Below are 20,647 nucleotides of genomic sequence, written 5' to 3'. Positions count from 1 at the left end.
TGGCCCAGATCTTGAATCTTTTTGTCCTGACAGCCTAGGTAGTCCATTTGACTGTTCCTGTTCATTCCACTATCATGTTTGATCTGCATATATTCTATTTTACATAGGTAAGTCAGCCTCTCCACTGAAGATCCTTTGCACTGAGGAAGGAATAAGGCTCCAGTGTTTCTTGAAGTACTACAATGAAGAAATGAAAGTCAACTGGTCTCACAGGTAGATTGGAATATTTTTTCAATTTCATTTGAGAAAAAATGTTGTCTTTATGATTTTCTGTTTACTATTCTGTGCCATTCATTTAGTATCTGGACCACATTAATGAATTTCTCTTTCCAGCACTTCATATTATCTTTTCACATAGATAGTACTTACAGTAAAAGAAATATTAACAGACTTGTCCAACACCTATCAGGAGAGCTCAAAAAAGTCTACCACAGTCCAGCCTCTTATTCAACACAATACTGTTTGTCCTCCACTATATTGTCTGGTTGGTTCAAAGATGGCAAAATATTCAAGCATAGTTTTTTATTCAGGGCTACCCTTTTCTTTAAACAGATGAAATTCTCTTCCAGTACTAGGTGAATATCAAGGATCTGGTCTCACAGTTTAATAAAAGCCTGTATGAAGAAAGGAATTAAATCTCTTTTCAAACTGATACAGTCTTAAGTAACCCCAAATATTTTAATTCTGTTCCTTCTCTTCAAAAAGATATTCAATGGGACACAGAATACTTTGAGAATAGCCCTCAGAGCTGAGAATATGACCAGAAATGAGCTTTAAAGTTCCAAATAGTTTTCCACCCTTACATTACATTAAATTTTGACTTTGGAGGCACTCTATTCACCTGTGTATTTACAATTTAATGTGTATTCAAATGTTTTGCTATGTCAGACCTTCATTTGTTTGAAAACACAGGGTTTAGAATGATTTTAAAACTCTTCAAGTGGTTTCAACTTTCATGTTCCTTGATGGCCTACAAAGGTGGCCCACAGTGAACTGGTCTGACTTGGACAGGAAGAGGCTGGTTTATCAGCACGTTTTGTAATGCTGTCCAGCCCTTGATTTCTATGAAGACAGGAATACTAGAAAAGTGTCAGTGATCATCAGGTTCAGGGAGCTCAAGAACGATTATCCAAGGGTGTGCAGCTGTAAGTTTAATGCCAGCCGGCATCTAAGCACCACCCGGTAGCTTGCTCACTCCCCACCGGTGGGATGGGGGACAGAATTGGAAGGGTAAAAGTGAGAAAACTCTTGTGGTGAGATATAGGCAGTTTAATAGGTAAAGCTGAGTGTGATGGCATATGGTGTGGGATAACCCTTTGGTCAGTTGGCGTCAGTCGATCTGGCTGTGCCCCCTCTCAGCTTCCTGTGCATCCCCAGTCCACCCACTGCTGGGGTGGGGTGAGAATCAGAAAAGGTCTTGACTCTTTGTAAGCACTGCTCAGCAACAGCTAAAACATCCCTGTGTTATCAACACTGTTCCCAGCACAAATGCAAAACACAGCCCCATACTAGCTACTATAAAGAAAACTAACTCTATCCCAGCCTAAATCAGCACAACTCATAACCCAAGGTTTGTATTCAGTAAGTTCTGCTCCTTCTTTCAGTAAATGTGTCACTAATATGATGGAAAGGAAAAGAAAAATATTTTTTGCCTCTGCCTTTTACTATGTCTACCTGAGTTTTAAAAGTGACTTAGTCCATTCCACCATCCAGTTCATAGAAATATAAAACTAGAGAATGCTACGTGGCTTAGATGGAAATAGCAGTGTGCATATTTATATTTACATACAGACACCTCCCCCCTCATAATATTTCAGATTTTAGAATGTCTAACACATTGATTGTCTTGAAGATCATTGAACACAATTTTGAACAAATAAAATTTCAGTTCTTCCATAAATACAATGATTATAAGCCAGACTTGTTAAAGCTAAAACAAAGACAAACAAACAAACAAAAAAACCCAACCTCCCTCAGCATCTCCAAACCTTCTTGCTCTTTTAAATGGGGTTCTAGAAATTTTTTTCTTGAAAGAAATGAAAGGCTAGACAATCCATTTTTTTTTACCATTGTCTGCACATCGTGAAACATACCATGTAAATTTCTAGCTAGCTTTGAATTATCCACTATACTGTATAGCAAGGTACATAATACAAGTCCTAAAGCCAGTATGCATCATCCAGTCATGGCACAGTGGGGAATATTATAAGTAATATTTTCTAAGATATGGTAGTTTCTATCCAGGTATCTCATTTGATACGATGAACTCAATGTAGTCACATTACAGAAAGGGAAATAGTAAAAATTCCTTTTCCCCATCAAAGTAACTCTCTAGCTATGAAGCCACATCAGCCCTGTCTAGGTGTAAATAACTGATCAAAGACAAACTAATGCTGACTTCATCTATTAAAAATTCCAGCTAAAGATGCTTGGGGAGGAAGGATAAAAGAAATATTTCTTTAGTTAATGAGTGAAAGAGGAAACTTCTCTTCAAACCATTCAAAGTGATCTGGTTTGCATGCTCTCATTAAACAGTGTCTTCTATTTCCACTCTTCATGACAGATTATAGACCAGAAGAACCCCTGACCTGAATCTGTAGGGTATTTCTTATATTCTAAGCTTAGGAAGTGATGATAAGTCAATATAATGCCACTGTTTTTTAAAGACCTGTTCATTAATTATTTGCAGTTTAGGAAATTTGCTTTTTCCCTTGTTCTTAAAAAAAAGCCCCCAAGGTGTATTCTTAACTTCTATGTAACTCTTCTATTGCTTTCTTAATTTTTGAAGTTAATGAGGTAAACATTTTTTTCCTTATCGGAAAAGGTTTTTTGCCTCTAGTTTACTATTCTGATGTTAGTGTGTATGAAGTGTACAGAATTCTAAAGTCATGCACCATTTTCTCATATAGACAGGTACGTGCATATAGATATAAACACAGATGACTGCATATCTGGAGAGAAGGAGAATGAGAAGAGGATGAACAAATTAATCTTTGGAATGAAAACTCAAACTAACGGTTCCAATGTGTTTCATACCCCCACTAGGAAGAAAAGAATCTTCTGGAAAATTGTTCCCGTTAGTTGTAATTTATCTGTAGTTTAGGAATAGTATGTTATCCTTTGTAACTTTTTATAGATTATCTCCTACAGAGAATATGCATGAAAAGAATGTTCAAACTCATTTCCATTCATTTTTTTTTCCAGGGAATCTAAGATTTCTTCTGGTGAGAAGATGAAGATTGGAGGTGGAGAGGATGTTGCTTGGCTGCAGATAGGTGATCCCACTGAAAAGGATAAGGGGAACTACACCTTTGAAATCTTTGGTGAAAAGGAATCCTACAAACGCACGCTTGATCTGTCTGGGCAAGGTATATTTGTAAGACCATACTTATATGGCGATTTTTCATGGATTAAACAGAATTTACTGTCAATAACCAGAGGAATGACAGTAAAAACAGAAAGCCTTTGGTCAGAACCAGTTGTAGTTTAGCTGCATAACTGTTACAATCTTTTTAGTCTTATATCTGTTTTCACCAGCAGCAGCATTGGGTTTCAGCTGTTTGGTTTCCCATTTTGCTACTGTGCAACCCTGTATGGGTTTTAAAAGAACTTTAACTTGCTTATGTGTTTAAATGTTTATGCTGAGCCCCAACTGCAAGTTATATTCATGGAAAATAACTCTCAATTGTTTTGCTACAGCTTTTGATGATGCATATGCAGAAGTCCAGAGACTCAAGTAAGTGCTAAATTTTTTGTATTTTAATGCTTTAAAAGCAGAGTCTTTACTTACAGAAAAATATTCTATTAATGATTTAATTAATAACATTATGTATTTCTCTTCCTCTCTTCCTCAACAATTTTAGGGCAGCTGCTTTTGCTGAGAAGAGTAAGTTTACTTTACATTTTGACAAAGTTGTTCTACAATGTAGTCTATTGTTCTCTTTAAGGAATCCAACATGAGATGCTGCCATAGCTTTCAGAGTTCTGTGGCTGCAGAAATCCCCTGTTAGATCATAATACTGCAATGATAATAGTAATTTGTGGATTTATTTGTTTTCAGTTCCAATGGAAACCCACTAAAAGTTACACATATTTTGCAAGCCTCCTTATTGTGTCTGCAGAGGTTTTGTGAGGTATAAGCTTCTGGGTGTCATACAAGGAGGTGTTGACTCTGAAAGCTGATGATGACATTGGGATCTACCTACTAAGTAAAAAATTACCTGGTAATGCCTGTTGGGCAGTGCTTGCTGAGACACAGACAGTGGGGAAGCTTGTTACTGTTAGGGTCTGTAGGAATTTTGGTACTTTGATATCGGTTCCCCTGTTAATGACAAAATGCTTCTGCCCACAGAGTGGCAGAACAAATTTTCCTTAGATCTTAGATATCAACATGATGCTAAAAGCATCCTCCTTGCTTTGGTCTGTGCCCAAAGCACAAACTGTCAAGCTCAGCAGTAACTTCAAGTTTGTTATGTGTATCAGTTTAAAATGCTATAGCACAGTCTCTGCTAAAAAATCTGAGGGGACCATAAGATATATTAAAAAGAAATAACACAAAATATCGCCAAAATTGTATTAACTTACATTTAATTAACTAGGGACTACAGTTTTTTTAAAGATAAGGCCAAACAAAAGCTGCGACTAAGATGGCACCAAGGTATAAAATCATTAAGAAATAAGTAATTTTGAAGTCTAAACTTCACATGGTCCACATATTTTTCTTCAATTCCTAGATCGTGGTAAAGTCATTGGTGGTTTGCCTGACGTCGTTACTATAATGGATGGGAAGGTAAGGACAATTTTAGTCAACAAGTCACACTGGCTGGTGAGAGGTTTGCTTCGATGGCAAAAGGAGAGGGGATGCAGATGATTCCACAGAAGCTAAAAGCGGAAGGAGGATAATTTAAACCACCTAATGATAGTCATTTAATTGAGACACATGCAAATTCTAAGTGAGCACAGGTACCGTAAGTGGACTATACAGCCTGATTCAGATCTTAGGCAAGCAAGGTCAGCCTCAAGAGGAGCTGGTCTTGTGCTGATTGTGTAGAGGCTCTGAATGAACTGCAAACTCAAATCTGGGCTGGCTTTCAGCTCTGTGTGCTGAGCAGAGCAGTTCAAGGGGAGAGTCCGCTCCTGCCCTGTAGAAGAAACTGAAGGGGCAGGAGGAAGCAGCCACTCTCTGAGAGCCAGTATAACAGAAACAAAAATAATGTCCCATTCTCCAGCATGCCAGATATAGACTGTTATGGCTAGTAAGAATAAAGGAAGGTAAAGAACCTACCTGGGCCAAGGGGCTAAACTCCTCCCTCTTCCTACATATTGGCAGATAGCCCCATTGCAATGTATGATTACAGGAGATTGAAGGCCAGTGAATACACATTTTTTTTTCACATCAGTAATCACTAAACACCCAGATACAGGGTCAAAATTGCTAAATCTTCGCAAAGACCCTTCCTAGGTCAGCTTGACTGGTGGACATGAGATTTCATGATTCTGACTGACTGGTGTCCCTCAGTGGGATTTTTGTCATGGTGGAGTGGGATCTCATGCAACCTCAGCCCAAACTCTCTGGATACTAATATAGAAGGAGAATATCAGTCTGAGCTGCTGTTAGTCCTTACGGGTGTGAGAAAGTACTGGAACTCAGTCTCTCCATCGTGGGGGTGAGTTCAGGAATCCAGACACCCAAGTCTTCAGCCCAGGAAACACAAACTCTTTTCATCCTTCCCACACAGACAGCAAGTTCTTGTCTCTTTCTTCTGAAGCAAATCTTCTTCTGTTGGGTGCCTTGTCCTTCCCTATGGGGAGAAACTAGGTCTGCGGTCTGGGAAGAAAGATTACTGAAAGAATAGGGTAAAAAAAGAAATCTGCAGTATTGTGGACAGTGCAGAGAAGGTACTGGGAAATTATTATCTAGCACTTCTCACAGCACAAGAACTAGGGAATGCCTAATTACTTGGTTGTTACAGGCTTTAAAGAATAAAAAGGAAGTATTTTTTCAAGTGGTTCATAATTAGTTTGTGCCTTAGTACCTTAGGCAAAAATAGATTTGGGTCCAAAGAAGAAAATAGGCAACATCATGAGAGGAAGTCCAGCAGGGGCCATTAAATACAATGTTCTTGATACAACTTGTGCTTATAACCAGTTTAAAAGCCACAAAAATGTGGAAAGCAGGAAAGTATCCTGGGAATAGGATCACAGTATTCATCTTCTGTATTTTTGTATAATTCATTAATTAGTCTCTTTTGACCTCTACAAGAACTAGATGGACTTTCATTCCAACTAACTATAACAGATCAGCTCATGAGCCAATGTGATTCTAACCATCTGCTGGCTATCAAAAGTGTGTTGATCAGGCTGTTTATGTCTCTTGTATGAAGTGCATCTCCAGAGACTACAGCTGTGTTGCTCTATGTGGAAACTGTCTTTCTTATCACCAGAATAAGAGGCTGCACACAACTCTTTCAACTTTCTTTGTACTTGGCCATTTCCTGGATATCCAGGAGCAGTCTCTTTAGAAAGATGGGGGAAGCTGTGGTCCTTGCAGTAGATGCTGAAAGCTGCTCACCTCTGGACCAGAGAGAGGAGACTTTCCTCTTGGCCCACTCCTTCCTTTGTCTCAAATGGGTGTTCACACCAGGTGCCTTCTTATTGTGGTAGACAGAGGCACCTCACAGCAAGACAGCTAGTCTTTTAGGAGGTTAGCTGTAAGCCACTCCATGGCCAACATTTTAAAACAGTCTAACTGTAAGGAAACAGCTCAGTGAAGTCACCCCTGACTGCATGCACAGACTAGCTGCAGTTTCCTCATATAATCATGCCCTAAAAACTACAACCTTAAATTAAGAAAATGCTACATAGTGCATTTCTAGAAGTAAAAGGCTCCAAAGGAGACCTAATCATGTGAGGATTAAATAACTGAATTTGTGAAGAGAAAATCTCTGATTCTTGAAATCAGGCCAAAAAAAAATGGATCACAAGGAAGTGAAACTTTAAAATCACTTCTAAATTAAATATGAACAGGTTCCATGGAAGAGTTGTGTAACTACAAGTGTGAAAAGTAAGTATACAACAACAACAAAAAAAGAGCAGAGAGTTTTCCTCATGCAATATGATGGTATAACTGCACAAATATATGGACACAAGACAAAGCCTTACTAGTGCTTCTTAAGCGAGTATAAAAGATTTTACGTCACATCTATAATTTAATAAATTAAAACAGGCCCAAATGATCTAAAATGACTGTGGAATATATCTGTTCTCTGGTAAGTTTTTAATATTAACTTATTAATACTTGATTAATTATTATGAATTAATTATTAATTGCTCTTAAATGAGGTCAGTTTTGACGTCAATAGTAATGAAATGTTCCTAAGTTACAGAAAGGACAGTAAGATTTAAACTCATGCTATTATACGTTAGTATCATTTCCCAAAATTTTATTTTCATGTTTGCATCATTACTCCTTTAAATATTTCATAGTAAGGCTAGTTCCTACAGGCTATTAGTTAACTTGACATCCTACATTTCTTTAGGAGCACTCACACACCTAGCTTGTCACTAGGTTGTACCCAGCGCATGCAAATCTTCCTTCAACATTCCCCTCTGACTTTGGAGACATGTAGTATGGAAGACTGCTTTTATTTGTGAACATATGGCACTTTCAATCACTTAAAATTTCTTGTGGTTTTATTTTTTTCTCTGAGTTATATCACACCTATTCAATCATCATCATTCAATTAAAATATTGCACAAAAACATGCACATGTGCACACAGATAGACTTTCTCTGCTCCCTCTGGGTCAGGATTTGGTGAAACCTGAAGGGCAATACGGAGGGGAGGGAATATAAGGAAGCATTCTTGTAGAATTGTTGTTCGTTCTTTTTTTTCCTTTCTTTTTTTCTCTAACACAATGGCGCATATGTGAAATTCTTAAGGTGACTTTTAATTATCTAGGGCAGGATTTTGGGCAGAATGAGTTTCAAACAAAGGTGGACAAAATAGGCACTAATCAATGCAACTTCTCAAACAATTCTTTCATATATACTGTTACACTGTACCTAAATACATAAAGTTTTCATACATATACATATGGTGGTCAAAATGGGGCTCAAAAGTAACTATATAAAAATTTGGAAGAACAATTATGAAAATTTTATGGACTTCTTCAACCTCGGTTCAGTCCTTGGAAAATGCCTGAACTTGCCAGGATGGCCTACCAGGTCATTTTAGCTATTCTCTGAATATGCTATACATAAATGTAACATTGACAACATTTATGTATTATTTATTCTTCATGAAAAATTTCAATTTTACTATTCAGCAGCATCTTCAATCAATGCCCAATGATTCATGTTATGTACTCTATTTTTAAGTGATTTTTTTTTCTTTTATCATCTCAAGCAATAACCTCAGGAGGCCTTGGTCAGAAAAGATTTGCTCAGTTCTCCTCCCTGCTGTGTACAGGGAGCTTCAAGGATGTTTTTAAACCTATCATTGCCTGAACCTCATGTCAGACTAATGGGTTGTCAGGAATCTCCTGCAGGCAGGACTGCAATGACAGTCCAACTTACCATCTTCAGACACTGTTACCCTGAGGCTATTACTGCATCACAGTCACTGGTAAGATGGTGGAAAGACTGAATCACAGAAAAAAAAAAAATACTAGGAAATCTACTCTTCAGTCCTCAGGAACATACCTGTCTTTAATTAACTAGGTATAAGAAGGGCCTGTAAGGTATGTTGAGAATATTCTTAAACAAATCTAACTGATCCTTAAAATTGCTTCTTTTTTTCTCCCTCAGACACTGAATCTGACCTGTACTGTGTTTGGGAATCCCGACCCTGAAGTGGTTTGGTTCAAGAATGACAAGGTCTTTGAACTTAATGACCACTATGCATTTTCACTGGAACAAGGGAAATATGCCAGTTTAACAATCAAGGGAGTGACCTCAGAAGATTCAGGCAAATATAGCATCCATGTCAAGAACAAGTATGGTGGGGAAACAGTGGATGTCACTGTAAGTGTGTACAGACATGGTGAAAAAATGCCTGAAATTAAGCCAGGCCAGCTTGCTAAACCCAGGCCAATACCACCATCAGAAGAAGTCCTCAAACCTGAGGCAAAATCCAGTAAGAAGTAAAGCTTGACACTACGTTTGACAAACAAAATAGAATACACGAGCTGTAGTTGAGGTATTCCCACACATAACTGATTGGTAATGTCCAAAGTGAAACTGAGCTTTTAGGATTTTGCTTTAGGGAGGTAGCTGTGCTATGGTGCTGTACACATCTGCAACAATCTCATTTTGAATATATGTAATAGGATGGGACTTGCAAATAGCAAAAAGCCAAATGCCTCCCACAGGTTCCATATGCGATGGCACATTGCACAAACCCACAGTAAACCTCCGTCCCCAACCCTCAAAAAAAAAAAAACCAACCCCCAAACCAAATCCAACCCAACAACCCTCTGAGAGCAAACGTCCCATCAGTAAAGGCAGTGAACTGCAGTTAGATATGTATTCAGAGACGGTTCCTGCTTTGTTCCACACAGAGTCCCTTTGGCTTTGAAGCCTCTGATCTGTAAGCCTAGTGGACAGCCTCTGTTCAGTAGTGATACTGTTGTTTTATAGTGTGACTTTATCTTTAGTAGACTTTTACAAATGTTCACTGTTTACTCATTGAAGCATAGGCCACATGGTTGTATTTTGTTTTTCTTGCTTTAGGCTAATAAAACTTTAAAAGTCACCTTTGCTACTCACTGCTCCAAATCACACCTAACTAGTTCTGTTTATGCTCTTTCATTGTTTAATTATTGCTTATTGCACAATTTCACAGCTGGTAGCATGCAGACTATCGACTTTCAATAAAGAATGCAAATTATGGTTAATCACAGTCACTGGGTGGCGCTTGAGACATTAATTTTACTTTTTACAATACAGGTCAAGATGCAAGCTTTAACTGGTACCAAAAGACATGTATACAATTCAGTCACTTAAGATAATTATGTCTTTGATTCTCCTCTATCCAAAGTGAACCAAACTCTTCATAGAATCACTTTGGTTGGAAAAGACCTTTGAGATCATCGAGTCCAACCTTTAACCTAACCCTGCCATCCCACCACTAAACCATGTCCCTAAGCACCTCATCTATCCTTCTTTTAAATACCTCCAAATACTTCCCTGGGTGATGTTCTGCTAGGGCAAAGATTTCAATATATGCTTATCATGAAGCATTCAAATAGAATGGGCTTCAGTGAGGTTACTCACGTCTGTCATACAATACATTATTGAGTGTTTGCAGCGCTGACTTTTTCAGATCAGGTTCCCTGTTCAATAAAAGTCCATTTATCTACCTAGATGAGCCTTTGTAACTTGCTAAGCAGCTTCCAGCAAAGGATTCTTTTAATGGTAAGTAACACTGGTGATACAAACATCCCGGATGCAGCCCTCCTCCCTTGTAACTTCTCCCAGTCTCTGGGATAAATGTGAGAAAAAGGGAGCATTGTAGGAGACAGGAGACCTTGGGTGAGGGTGGCCTGGAGGAATGTCACTCTGCAAAATCTTCAGTGGAGAACTGGATGAAAGTGCTTGATACAAATATCAGGAATGTAACTTGTGTTTGGGGTCATGTCTGAAAGCCAGTGCTGGGTCTCTAACAGCCTCTGAGCATAAGTGTGGAAAATGTGGAAATAATTGTTCTGGCTTTTTTCTTTTTCTTTTTTTTTTTTTTTTTTTTTTTCCCCAGCAGACAACTGAAAAAAAAAACCCAGGAAAATGAACAGTTTCAGAGCAATTTAATCTCAGGGCTTTTTTCCATATATTTGTTTTTACTTATGTAAGTGACATAGACCTTCCATTGTTTTGTCTGGTAAAAAAATACTTCACTTGATTAAAAATTTTTTTTTTTGAGACAGATGAAAAACCAAGGAAATGAGAAGCCAATTAACAAGCTGTCAGATGCAGTAGGTTGGAGCACTCATCTGGGAGAGAGGAGAGCAACATTTCCCATCCTCCTTCTCTCCATCCACAGGGATTTGTACCTGTATCTCTGATCACCAAGGGTAGTGCACTAATCCCCGGTCCTCATTGTATTTGGAGGTGCTGCTTTTATTTATCCTTTTTTGCTTTGTCTGACTAGGTAAACAGACTGAAAAAGAGACTAGACCTAGGCCTGCTACCTCTCACATGAGCATCTTAAATGCCGGATTTGAGAGGTTTTCTCCCTTTCTTGTACTTCATCTTAATTTTCAACATTGAAGGAAGGATTAAGGGTGTGGTACTGTAGACTATTTAAGAACCTGATGGTTTGAACAGGTAGTGATGGGGATGGTTTCATTGTAGTTTCAAATTCCTCAGGTAAGAAAGACTGCAAGCCTCCTTTGCAACTCATTGGTATCTGTGAGTAGTCATGATAAAAAACAACAGGCCAGCTCTGGAAAGGAAATAGTCTTTAATCACACTTTATTAAAAGAAGCTTTGATTTTAAAAAAACAGTTCTTTGAAAGATTTCAGTACTTAGAGCCAATGAACAGTGAATTTTTATTTAGGTACAGTATAAACAGCCAGGAATTACATCGGACAATGATGAAAAATGCTTCTTTTGGGTGAAAAATTCTTATGGCTATGGAGCAATATTTTGTCTGGTCATTGAACGAAAGTGTCTTAGAGGGTTAAAGACTCAAAAACATGATACTGCTGTGAGATAGTTTAATTAGGACATTTTAGGACAGAAAGCAAAGCAAGGATTTATCCTCCAAATATCTACCAAAATGACAAAATATATTTTTGTATGAATCTGTCATCACAAGAACTTCAGAAAATCTCTCAACAAAATAACTCAAATTTTCTTCTATTCTAATTTCTTATTAAAGGCCTTTAAGCTTTTCAAAATCTTAGTATGAGAGGCTCACAAAACATCAGAGCCAGTCTCTGTAGCATACAAAGTGAGTATCAGCAAGAATTTAATATTATTCTTATCTCTTTCTACAGTACACAGGTTAATTTTAGCTGAGACTATCAAATTATTGCATGTTATGGCAGTTTTTCAGAGGTATCCTTGGGCACAGGAGACAAGGTTAGTCTCATCTTGGTTGTACCTTTAGCTGGCCTTCTTAGTTAAGCAAGCTTCACTTATTTCCTTCCAGGCAAACAGAAATAATTTATTATGACAGTTAATCCTCTGCTGAAGTACAGAAATTATCATTCACAAGAACGTTGTATTCAAAAGGCTAAGGACTTCCTACAAACTCTTTCACATTTTTCAGTGTTCAGTGTACCTTTGACTCTTTTGTATACATTTAAAAATCTTGTTATCAGTGCTCGAAAATGAATCAGGTCAACTCTGCCTAAAAGGGACTATCTTTTCAGAAGGAATGTGCATCTTGTTGCCCGTAGGGGCAATAGAATTGGATGGATATTAGAGGGACAAATAGGATGCTCTGGTAATCAAGTCAAATGGAATACATGATGAGGCATATTAGCATTTGCACACACCCTTCACAGACTTGGTGTCAGCATTAGTTTAATTAATAAACATTTTGGAGGGGGAAGAGAAGAAAGTAAGACTTGCTGGAGAAGGTCTGATGCCAAAGGAGCCTACCCACATTAAGATCAAGGGAGATTGACTCATTTATACTGGATGTGAATTTACTCCATTATTTTTACAAATCCAGGGGCCCATTACAGTGAATTAGCTCTCTCTGTTACCTTTAAGAAGAAATACTTCTATTAGAATTATTTTCTGTCACACTGGTGAGTTTTGCATTGTCTGAGTTTCACGTTGCGCTTTCCTAGGCAGTGTTAGCGTGAAATGGAGCGTTGACGACTTGTCACGGGCGGCAGATAAGATGTCAGCCAGTTGTGCTGATGGGCCAAAGTCGCGGCTGTCTCTCTCATGTTGGCATTCTGCTACAAGGCTGGCAAGGCTGCCTTTTTCTCCAAGCACCTGCTTCCTCTGAATCAGCTTTGATATGTTACTGTTTATTTTCTTGAAAACAAGTTCTATGAAAATTCCTCCTAAGGCCAATATACAGGTGCTTTTTATGAGGAAAAGATATTTTTTTTATGACAGAATTTGCCTCTAGTGTAAATCTTTCCCCGGCCCATAAGGTTCACTTGCATCCCACAGCTCAAAAACTTGTGCACACTTCATTAATCTGCTCTTGTAAGGAGACAGAGGTTCAGTGATAATAGCACCCTAAGTGATGTTAACGCACAGGCAGTTTTTAAAGGAAACTTTTGAAATACAATAAAGCACTTTATTTTCTGTTTTGTAGCACTAAGAACAAAACCTCTAGATGGCACCAGAAGAGCAAGACAGAAATGAGCAGATCTTAAAAAATTCTGCCAGCTATAGCATATCCATCATTTTGATGCAAACACATCACTTAGGGAATGGGAGATTATTAAAAGCATTACACTTACGCCAGTGACAAGGACAGGTCCAGCAAATGACTGTTTCCCGGAAATAGCAGGTGATTTTGCAAGCAATAACACTGCCTCTTAATCTTTGCATGACACACATTAAGAGGTTAAGCATGCCTTGTAAAATATTGCAAGACTCATGTTACATCAAGTTTCTCCTTAGGATATGAAACCCCCAGCATATTGACTATATTTACGAAGGGAGATTTGAATTCGAGCTCTAAGGGCAAACTGTCAGATTTAGCAGCTTCCATAGGATTTCAGAACACTGTTTCTAGTACTGCAAGGACCATGCCCTACAATTTGTGTTCGCTCTTTACAGAGGGATGATTCCATTTGAAATTAACGGGAGGTCTGGGAGCAGAGAGCGCAGGGTCTGGCTCTCAGCACTGTCACTGCAAGATTCAGTGGTGTCGAGACCTGTAAGAAACTACCAGTAGCCTTCTGTATTAATATTTAATTCTTCATTGAAATGTGCAGTAACTCAGTACCAGCTTTGTCCTTGAGTATTAGCTCAAGGTTTATCAGATTGTTATATTTTAAAAATAGCACACTTGACCTCACATCATTTCCTTTATGAACATTTGAACTTTGTGTGGGTGCATTAAAGGACTGTTAACTTGTAATAAACTTGTCTCATTTTTTAAGTTAATATAACTTCATTTTCTGTTATTGTTGCTCCTCTGTTGCATTAATATTGTACAGCCGAGAGTCTGATAGGAAAAAGAGGCTTAGACACCCTACTGCAGTTAGAGGTAATATGGCTAATAGCTGCAGCTAAAGCCTTTCCCATGGTATCCTAACCTATCCAGCAGGGTTGTCCCATGCAGGTTTCACTGGGCACCAGTGTGCCTCAAGAGGGAATGTGCCCTCCACCCTGCCGAGGGCCTCTGCGGGAAGCCATTACTCACCTGATGACGTCGGTGCACACAGCATGTGGAGGAGAGGCAGATGGAAAGAGCTACAACTTCTGTTAAAGACGGAGCCGGTGTAGCTCTTTACCATTTTAAATCATAGTAAAAATGATGATCAAAAATTTTAGTCTGCTGACTTCGTGACCTCCACTGGACCATTTTGAATGAAGCAGTGCACTAAAAGCCAATCCAACAATTGTAAATCAACCCCAACGCCAGCCCTCCTGATTGCGAGGTAGTATGTGAAAAAGAACCCCACATAGTCGTGTGCCACTTTTGCTGTCTGGGAAAAAATGCCTTCCACATATGAAAATGGCAATCAACCTCCTGCATGGTGCTTAATGGGAGGTAAAACACAAGACGACTCCCTGGCTGGGAGTTATGAGGCCACATGCAGATGTCTCCATCTGAGCTAATCACTGAAACTCCCTTCTTAGAAAATGGAGAGAAACAAGTACTAGTAAGGCACAAGTCATGTCATTCTAAAGCAGGTGTCTCAAATAAGTGAGATGAATCATGTCTGTTCTTTCCACTGACTGTGAAGGGAGCTTAGTATAACCAGGTTGAATGGGAGACATCTACATGGCTGATGTTGGAAGTTAGGTGTGATAAATTCTGCACTATCTCTCTCTAATTTAATTAGCTCTTTAGTTGAGAAATCTATTTACAGAGATGCTTCACAATAGCTGGAATTTTTGCTATGTTTTTACAGACTGGCTTCCTCTACTGAACTCTTGTATTTTGAAGTCTTTGCTGCCTTCTTTGATATCCAAGTTATTTTGAAATCTCTATGTAAACATTTGCTGAATTCCAGCAGCCATTTGGTCCCAACTCGTAGCTGACTTTCGTAACATTGTGTTAGGTCTTCTATTCACCTAAATATGTAAGTCTTCATCCCAGGTTTTGATTGGCTGTGTTGTTGCTGTTAGTGTGGGACTTTTGGTAAGTGCCCTTTTGGTAAGCCCATAGCATATGCCTTGTACACTTTCTCTGTCATGCTGGCCAGGCATGCTCTCTGACTGGAGAAGCACAATTCTGTGGTTCTCATATGCCAAACTTCTTCCAGTGTGCCCAAGGCAGCTCATTGACTGGCCAAAGCTCTGAATCCTCCTGCTCCTGGGCTTGAACCTGTCTGCTTTTGTCTTCTGGTTGTCTCCAACTAGTTCCCGGTTATCTTTCTGTTCAGCTCTGTTACTCTCTAGACTTTGTGGTTTCTTGATATGATCTGTGTTCCTCTGTTACTCAATCTGCTGTCTTTTGATACTGCTTTAATGGAAGAATCTGTATCAGTAGATAAACGAGTGCCAGGCTTGATTATCTAGTCCTTAGGCCAACACCCTGTACGCAGCACATTAACCTCTTTTAGAATCCACTGCAAAGTGTAATGTCATTTGAACTTCCCACTGGAGACAGTAGTTACCCATCCTAACTTCAGATCAGGAGATGTTTAGGAGTGTGTGAGCTGACCTGCACCAAAACTTTGCTAAGGTCAGTCTGAACAAATAGAAGTACTGATAATTAAGTTCAGTTCTGATGCCTTAGCAGTATTTAATTTACTAGCAGAGGATGTAACTAAAGTGTCCAAGCACCAGTAGCCATATGAAGCATGTATATGATAGCATCAAGACTTAGTGTCCTGTTAGTAAGTAAATAATGGAGCCTGTATGGCCTGCTGTTCTCATAACCACTTTCAGCAGGCAAGCCTGTCCTAATGAAAATGAAATGTTTGGTTAAGCAGCCTGTGTGTCTCTGTACTGTTGGTAGCTGAACCCAGCACTTCTGGATGTTGACCCTTTCCTGTTCATGACATCTTTTTATCAGCATCCACCACTGATTATCTTCCCACTAATTTTTGGATAACTTGGGGAAAAAATGGGTTATGATTAACTGTCATGTTAGTACTTTAACTCCTGCTGTAACGTATAAAACACTTTGCAGGCTTAGACCTTAAACTTCCTGATTTTCTTGGCTTTTGGATAGACCTCCAGGTCACGTACAGTAAAAATCCATGGCAGCTTTTGCTGTTAAAGGTTATGTTCTGACCTTTCAGGAACAGGCTGGGCTCTCATGAGACCTTTCTCCTTATCTTGGTGCATATCCTGCTGCTGCTCCATTCTGTTTGGCATTTATGCTGGGTCAATGGGCTTCCAGTTTGTCTCAGATATATGTTTTTTCTCTAAGTGTGACATGCAGACCTGTTTTGCTTTGTCATCAAGTCTTAAACCTGCTTTTGTGTTCCCTTTAAACACAGTCATGTTTTACATACACAGCTCTGCTTTTACTGGTTTCAAGCATTGATGGATCTTATTCTTTTCAGGCTTACTCACCTGAAGTAAGTCTGTGTCCCATCCTGTTGTGACTGCCTAAGCGTCCCATCGCAAATCAGAGAGTATCTCTTGCAGACCTCTCTGTCTCCTGCATCATCAAATCACCTGTATTGTAGGTCATTTAATTAACCATGATTTACCTTTGCAGAATCTTATCCTTACCTTGTAGTACTGAAGACTCAGAAACATAATTTCCATCACTTTGAGAGCTCCCCATGATATTTTCTGATGGGCTCTGGTCAGGCCTCATGTCCATCCCATGCCAAAACGTGAACTGATATGACTGTTCCATTCCGAAGAACACAGCTAGTAATTCCCCTTCCATCTGAGCACAGACTCTTTGGGCCTGACAAGCTTTAATTGAAAATGCCATGGGCCAATGACTTTGCAGTAACTGTGCTCCCAAGTCTCCTCCTGGGGCCTCGGGCTGTAATTACAGATGCTCCACAGGCGTTTCAAGATTGGCAGCTTGCTTATATTCATCTTTATTCTTTCAGATGATCTTGTATTTTGATGTTCTGGTTGTTACATCATGGTCTGTTACCTATTCCTCAGCTTCACAAACATCTGATATGAAAGTGCAAAATGTAGAAAACTGCCTTCTGCACCTGTACATCTCTAAACATTTCCTTGAAGGCTTTCAGTTCCGGAAGATCTATTCAGAGATGTAGAGGAGTTGGTAAGTGCTGACTGTAGGAAGAACATTTGTTCCCAACACTTTCTTTGGAATTATTCTAATTTTATAACATGAACTTTTTTTTCAACATAGTTTATAAAAATTATTTGGGACAGCAAAAATCTTGGCACACCCTCATTCGTTTGTGTTTATTCCTTTTAAGCAGGAGTTCTCTGGGGCCAGATAACTGAAAAAAGGAATAGGGATAGAAAGACCACAAGGTTTCACTGCCAATAAAGAAATCATGTACTTGTTGGAAGGCTTTGTTTCTTATTGCATGCTTGACTTGAAGCCATCTACATTGAGCTCACACCTAAACTTCAAAAATTTTTTCAAACTTTCCCAAGCCTCTATTGACTTCCTATTCAATTTCTTTATTCTCTCAAGTGCTTTGGTTTTTCACATATGTTCAGTCTTTGCTTGACCATCTCCTCCTTTGCTGAATCACAAATGATAGCCACCAGTTATCAGAATGGACCTGTTCCCATGTTTGATCAGGTGCCTGAAAATCCCGGATAAGCACAGAAAACCCCATGGATCTGCTAGGTGAAGGAAAGCAGGATATAACTCAGTGCCCTCATAGACAGCAGGAAATTGAGTCACTGAATTCAAGGGAGGCATTCATGGATTTCATAGAATCATAGAATGTTTTGGGTTGGAAGGGACCCCTAGAGGTCATCCAGTCCGACCCCCCTGCAGTGAGCAGGGACAACATTAACTAGATAAGGTTTCTGGAGGCTTAAATTAGGCCATTCATTGTCCCAAGAAGAATATAAAAAATTAGCAGGAAAACAAAATTACAGCTCTGATATGGACCAAAGACTAACTTAATTTTCTATTTTTCACAGAATATGGCCTAATTCTTGGCCTTTACTCCATCACCTACACTATTATATTCACGTAATTCTTGCCCTTCTCTATCCCCCTTTTAAGGAGATGGAATGATAGGGTAGCAGAGGGAGTGGGAGCACACATGTCCTGAACATCTCTCTGCTATTAACATTCAGGGTAAGCTATTGTGAATAAACAGCTGTCAAATAGAAAACTCACATACAGAATATTTTAATTTCAAATTCCTAATCAAAGAAGTACTGGAAATGAAAACTAAGTCTAAAACAACAGTGACGAAACTCTGATTCTGTTCATATCAAATATGCCTAAAATATGTGCTTCATAATAATGTTTGTACAAAGTCTGCAAAATCTCATTCTCTGAACATTCTCAAAGCATTCAGGTATTTTGGATCAACAGATAAACAGATCTCTGCCGTGTTTGCAACTCAAATAGGGCAAAACTGGGTTTGTGCCAAAGAAACTAGAATTGACTAGAAACACAGGCAAACAGAATACCAATTGTCTGGTCTATATTCATTGCCTGAACTGAGAGAAAGGGAAAAAAGTAGTAAAAATGACAATTAAATCTCTTCTTTCAATTCTTAATGCACAATAATCTATGGTGTTATTATAATATATATACAGACAACACATATATTTTATGAAAAAAATCCAAACTCCTGTTATTTTTATTGTTGCTAATTCTTTAACTGTGTTAATTTAAAACATCTTCCTTTTTCAAAAGCATTTTCATGCAATTCCTAATTTTTATTTTCCACTAAATGAGCTGATTTTATTAACGAGAGTAAATCATAAACCACACATGAGATCACAAACACAAAAGCATAAAGTATGTACAGTATTTGTGCTAACTGATAATAGTACCTTCACTCATTGTTTGAATATTGCCATCTTGATCCTACCTGCAATGTAAGAAAATGCACACTAGAAGTCAAGTTTAATGATCTTAAAACTTTTTGAAGTGATTTTAATTAGCAACAGTGTACAAGAGAAAATTTCTCTTATGTGAATAAACTTAAGCGTATATATTTTCCCATTGACTAAATATGGGCCATATGAAAGCTCACCAACAATCCTTTTTTAAAAATCCTGTTTGCAGTTGCTTATATGTTCAACTATTACATTTTTCTGCTGAAATTCTTTATGGCAGAACTCTGCCTCAGAATGTTTTTCTTTTAGTATTATTTTATTTTGGAAGGAAAATAATAGAAATTTTGTTGCAAACATACAGTTGTTCCCATGACTGAAGTCAGGAGAAATTATGTGAAGTACATTACATATGTGAATGCATGTTATATATTATATAAAGTATGTCTGCCTTCTCAAAACTTTTCCTTTTCAATTTCCCAGACATTTGGGACATAGCCTTGAAATTTGTCTTGCTGGAGAGGAGCAGGAAAAGGGATCTGCAGAAGAAAGTTGCCTCTTGCTGTCCTCTTGAAAACCTGTCTAATTTGGGCAAGTTGGTAAATTGTAGTTTGCACATGAGTAGAGATTTCCTAGAGGTAAACATCTCCAATGGTTCTGTGCGCACAGGTCAAGCTCCAGCTGACAGCAGCTTGCCCTTTCCCTGAGATGACTCCTCTGGGATGCCAGAGGCAGTGCCTGCTCTCCTCTTAACTAGATGCTGCAGCAAAGAGAATCTCTTTTCTTCCTCCTGCTTCCCTGCAGGATTCAGGCAGGATAGGAAGAGGGAGAAGGCTGATACTGGAGCAGAGCAGGTGAGGGGAGATGGTTGTGGGAAGCCTGGGACCACAGGGAGCTCAGGGAAGAGAGGGAAAGGGGGACTGCGGAGATTCTGAGGGGCAGCTGATAGAGAGAGTGAACAGGACAGTTTCAGAGATCATGGGGATACTGGCCCAACTTTGAAAATAGACAACAGCAGGGAGAGAGGAGAGTTTTGAAACTACAATGGGGAGCACATTGCTAGAGAGGAAGGAGACCAGTGGACAAGGGAAAACCAACAGACGTCATCTATCTGGACTTCTGCAAAGCCTTTGACACAGTCCCCCACAACATCATTCTCTCTAAATTGGACAGCTATGGATTTGATGGGTGGACTGTTCGGTGGATAAAGAACTGGCTGGATGGTCGCGTCCAGAGTGTAGTGGTCAATGGCTCGATGTCCGGATGGAGACCGGTGACGAGTGGTGTCCCTCAGGGGTCTGTACTGGGACCGATGCTGTTTAATGTTTTCATCAATGACTTAGACAGCGAGATCGAGTGCACCCTCAGCAAGTTTGTGAATGACACCAAGCTGAGTGTTGCAGTTGACACACCAGAAGGACGGGATGTCATCCAGAGAGACCTGGACAGGCTGGAGAGGTGGGCCTGTGTGAACATCATGAGGTTCAACAAGGCCAAGTGCAAGGTCCTGCACCTGGGTCGGGGTAACCCCCAGTATCAGTACAGGCTGGGGGAAGAAAGGATCGAGAGCAGCCCTGC

At 39.1% G+C, this 20,647-nt stretch overlaps 1 protein-coding gene across 1 annotated transcript in view; it reads left to right on the top strand.

The window, feature by feature from the left end:
- The window catches only part of MYOM2 (myomesin 2), a 77,339-nt gene extending 68,136 nt beyond the window's left edge, over nt 1–9,203 (top strand). Inside the window, exons 32-37 of the mRNA XM_035889904.1 lie at nt 108–213; nt 3,205–3,368; nt 3,700–3,736; nt 3,864–3,886; nt 4,734–4,789; nt 8,809–9,203. Coding sequence (XP_035745797.1) covers nt 108–213; nt 3,205–3,368; nt 3,700–3,736; nt 3,864–3,886; nt 4,734–4,789; nt 8,809–9,147 — 725 coding nt within the window. The 3' untranslated portion in view covers nt 9,148–9,203. The remainder of the gene's footprint in view (nt 1–107; nt 214–3,204; nt 3,369–3,699; nt 3,737–3,863; nt 3,887–4,733; nt 4,790–8,808) is intronic.
- The last annotated feature ends 11,444 nt before the right edge of the window (nt 9,204–20,647 follow it).

The sequence above is a fragment of the Egretta garzetta genome, unplaced genomic scaffold, assembly GCF_000687185.1.
Source record: "Egretta garzetta isolate BGI_Z169 unplaced genomic scaffold, ASM68718v1 scaffold62, whole genome shotgun sequence".
Taxonomy (NCBI): Eukaryota; Metazoa; Chordata; class Aves; order Pelecaniformes; family Ardeidae; genus Egretta; species Egretta garzetta.
Note: the sequence above shows the minus strand (reverse complement) of the source record. Positions and strands in the feature narration are given on the sequence as shown.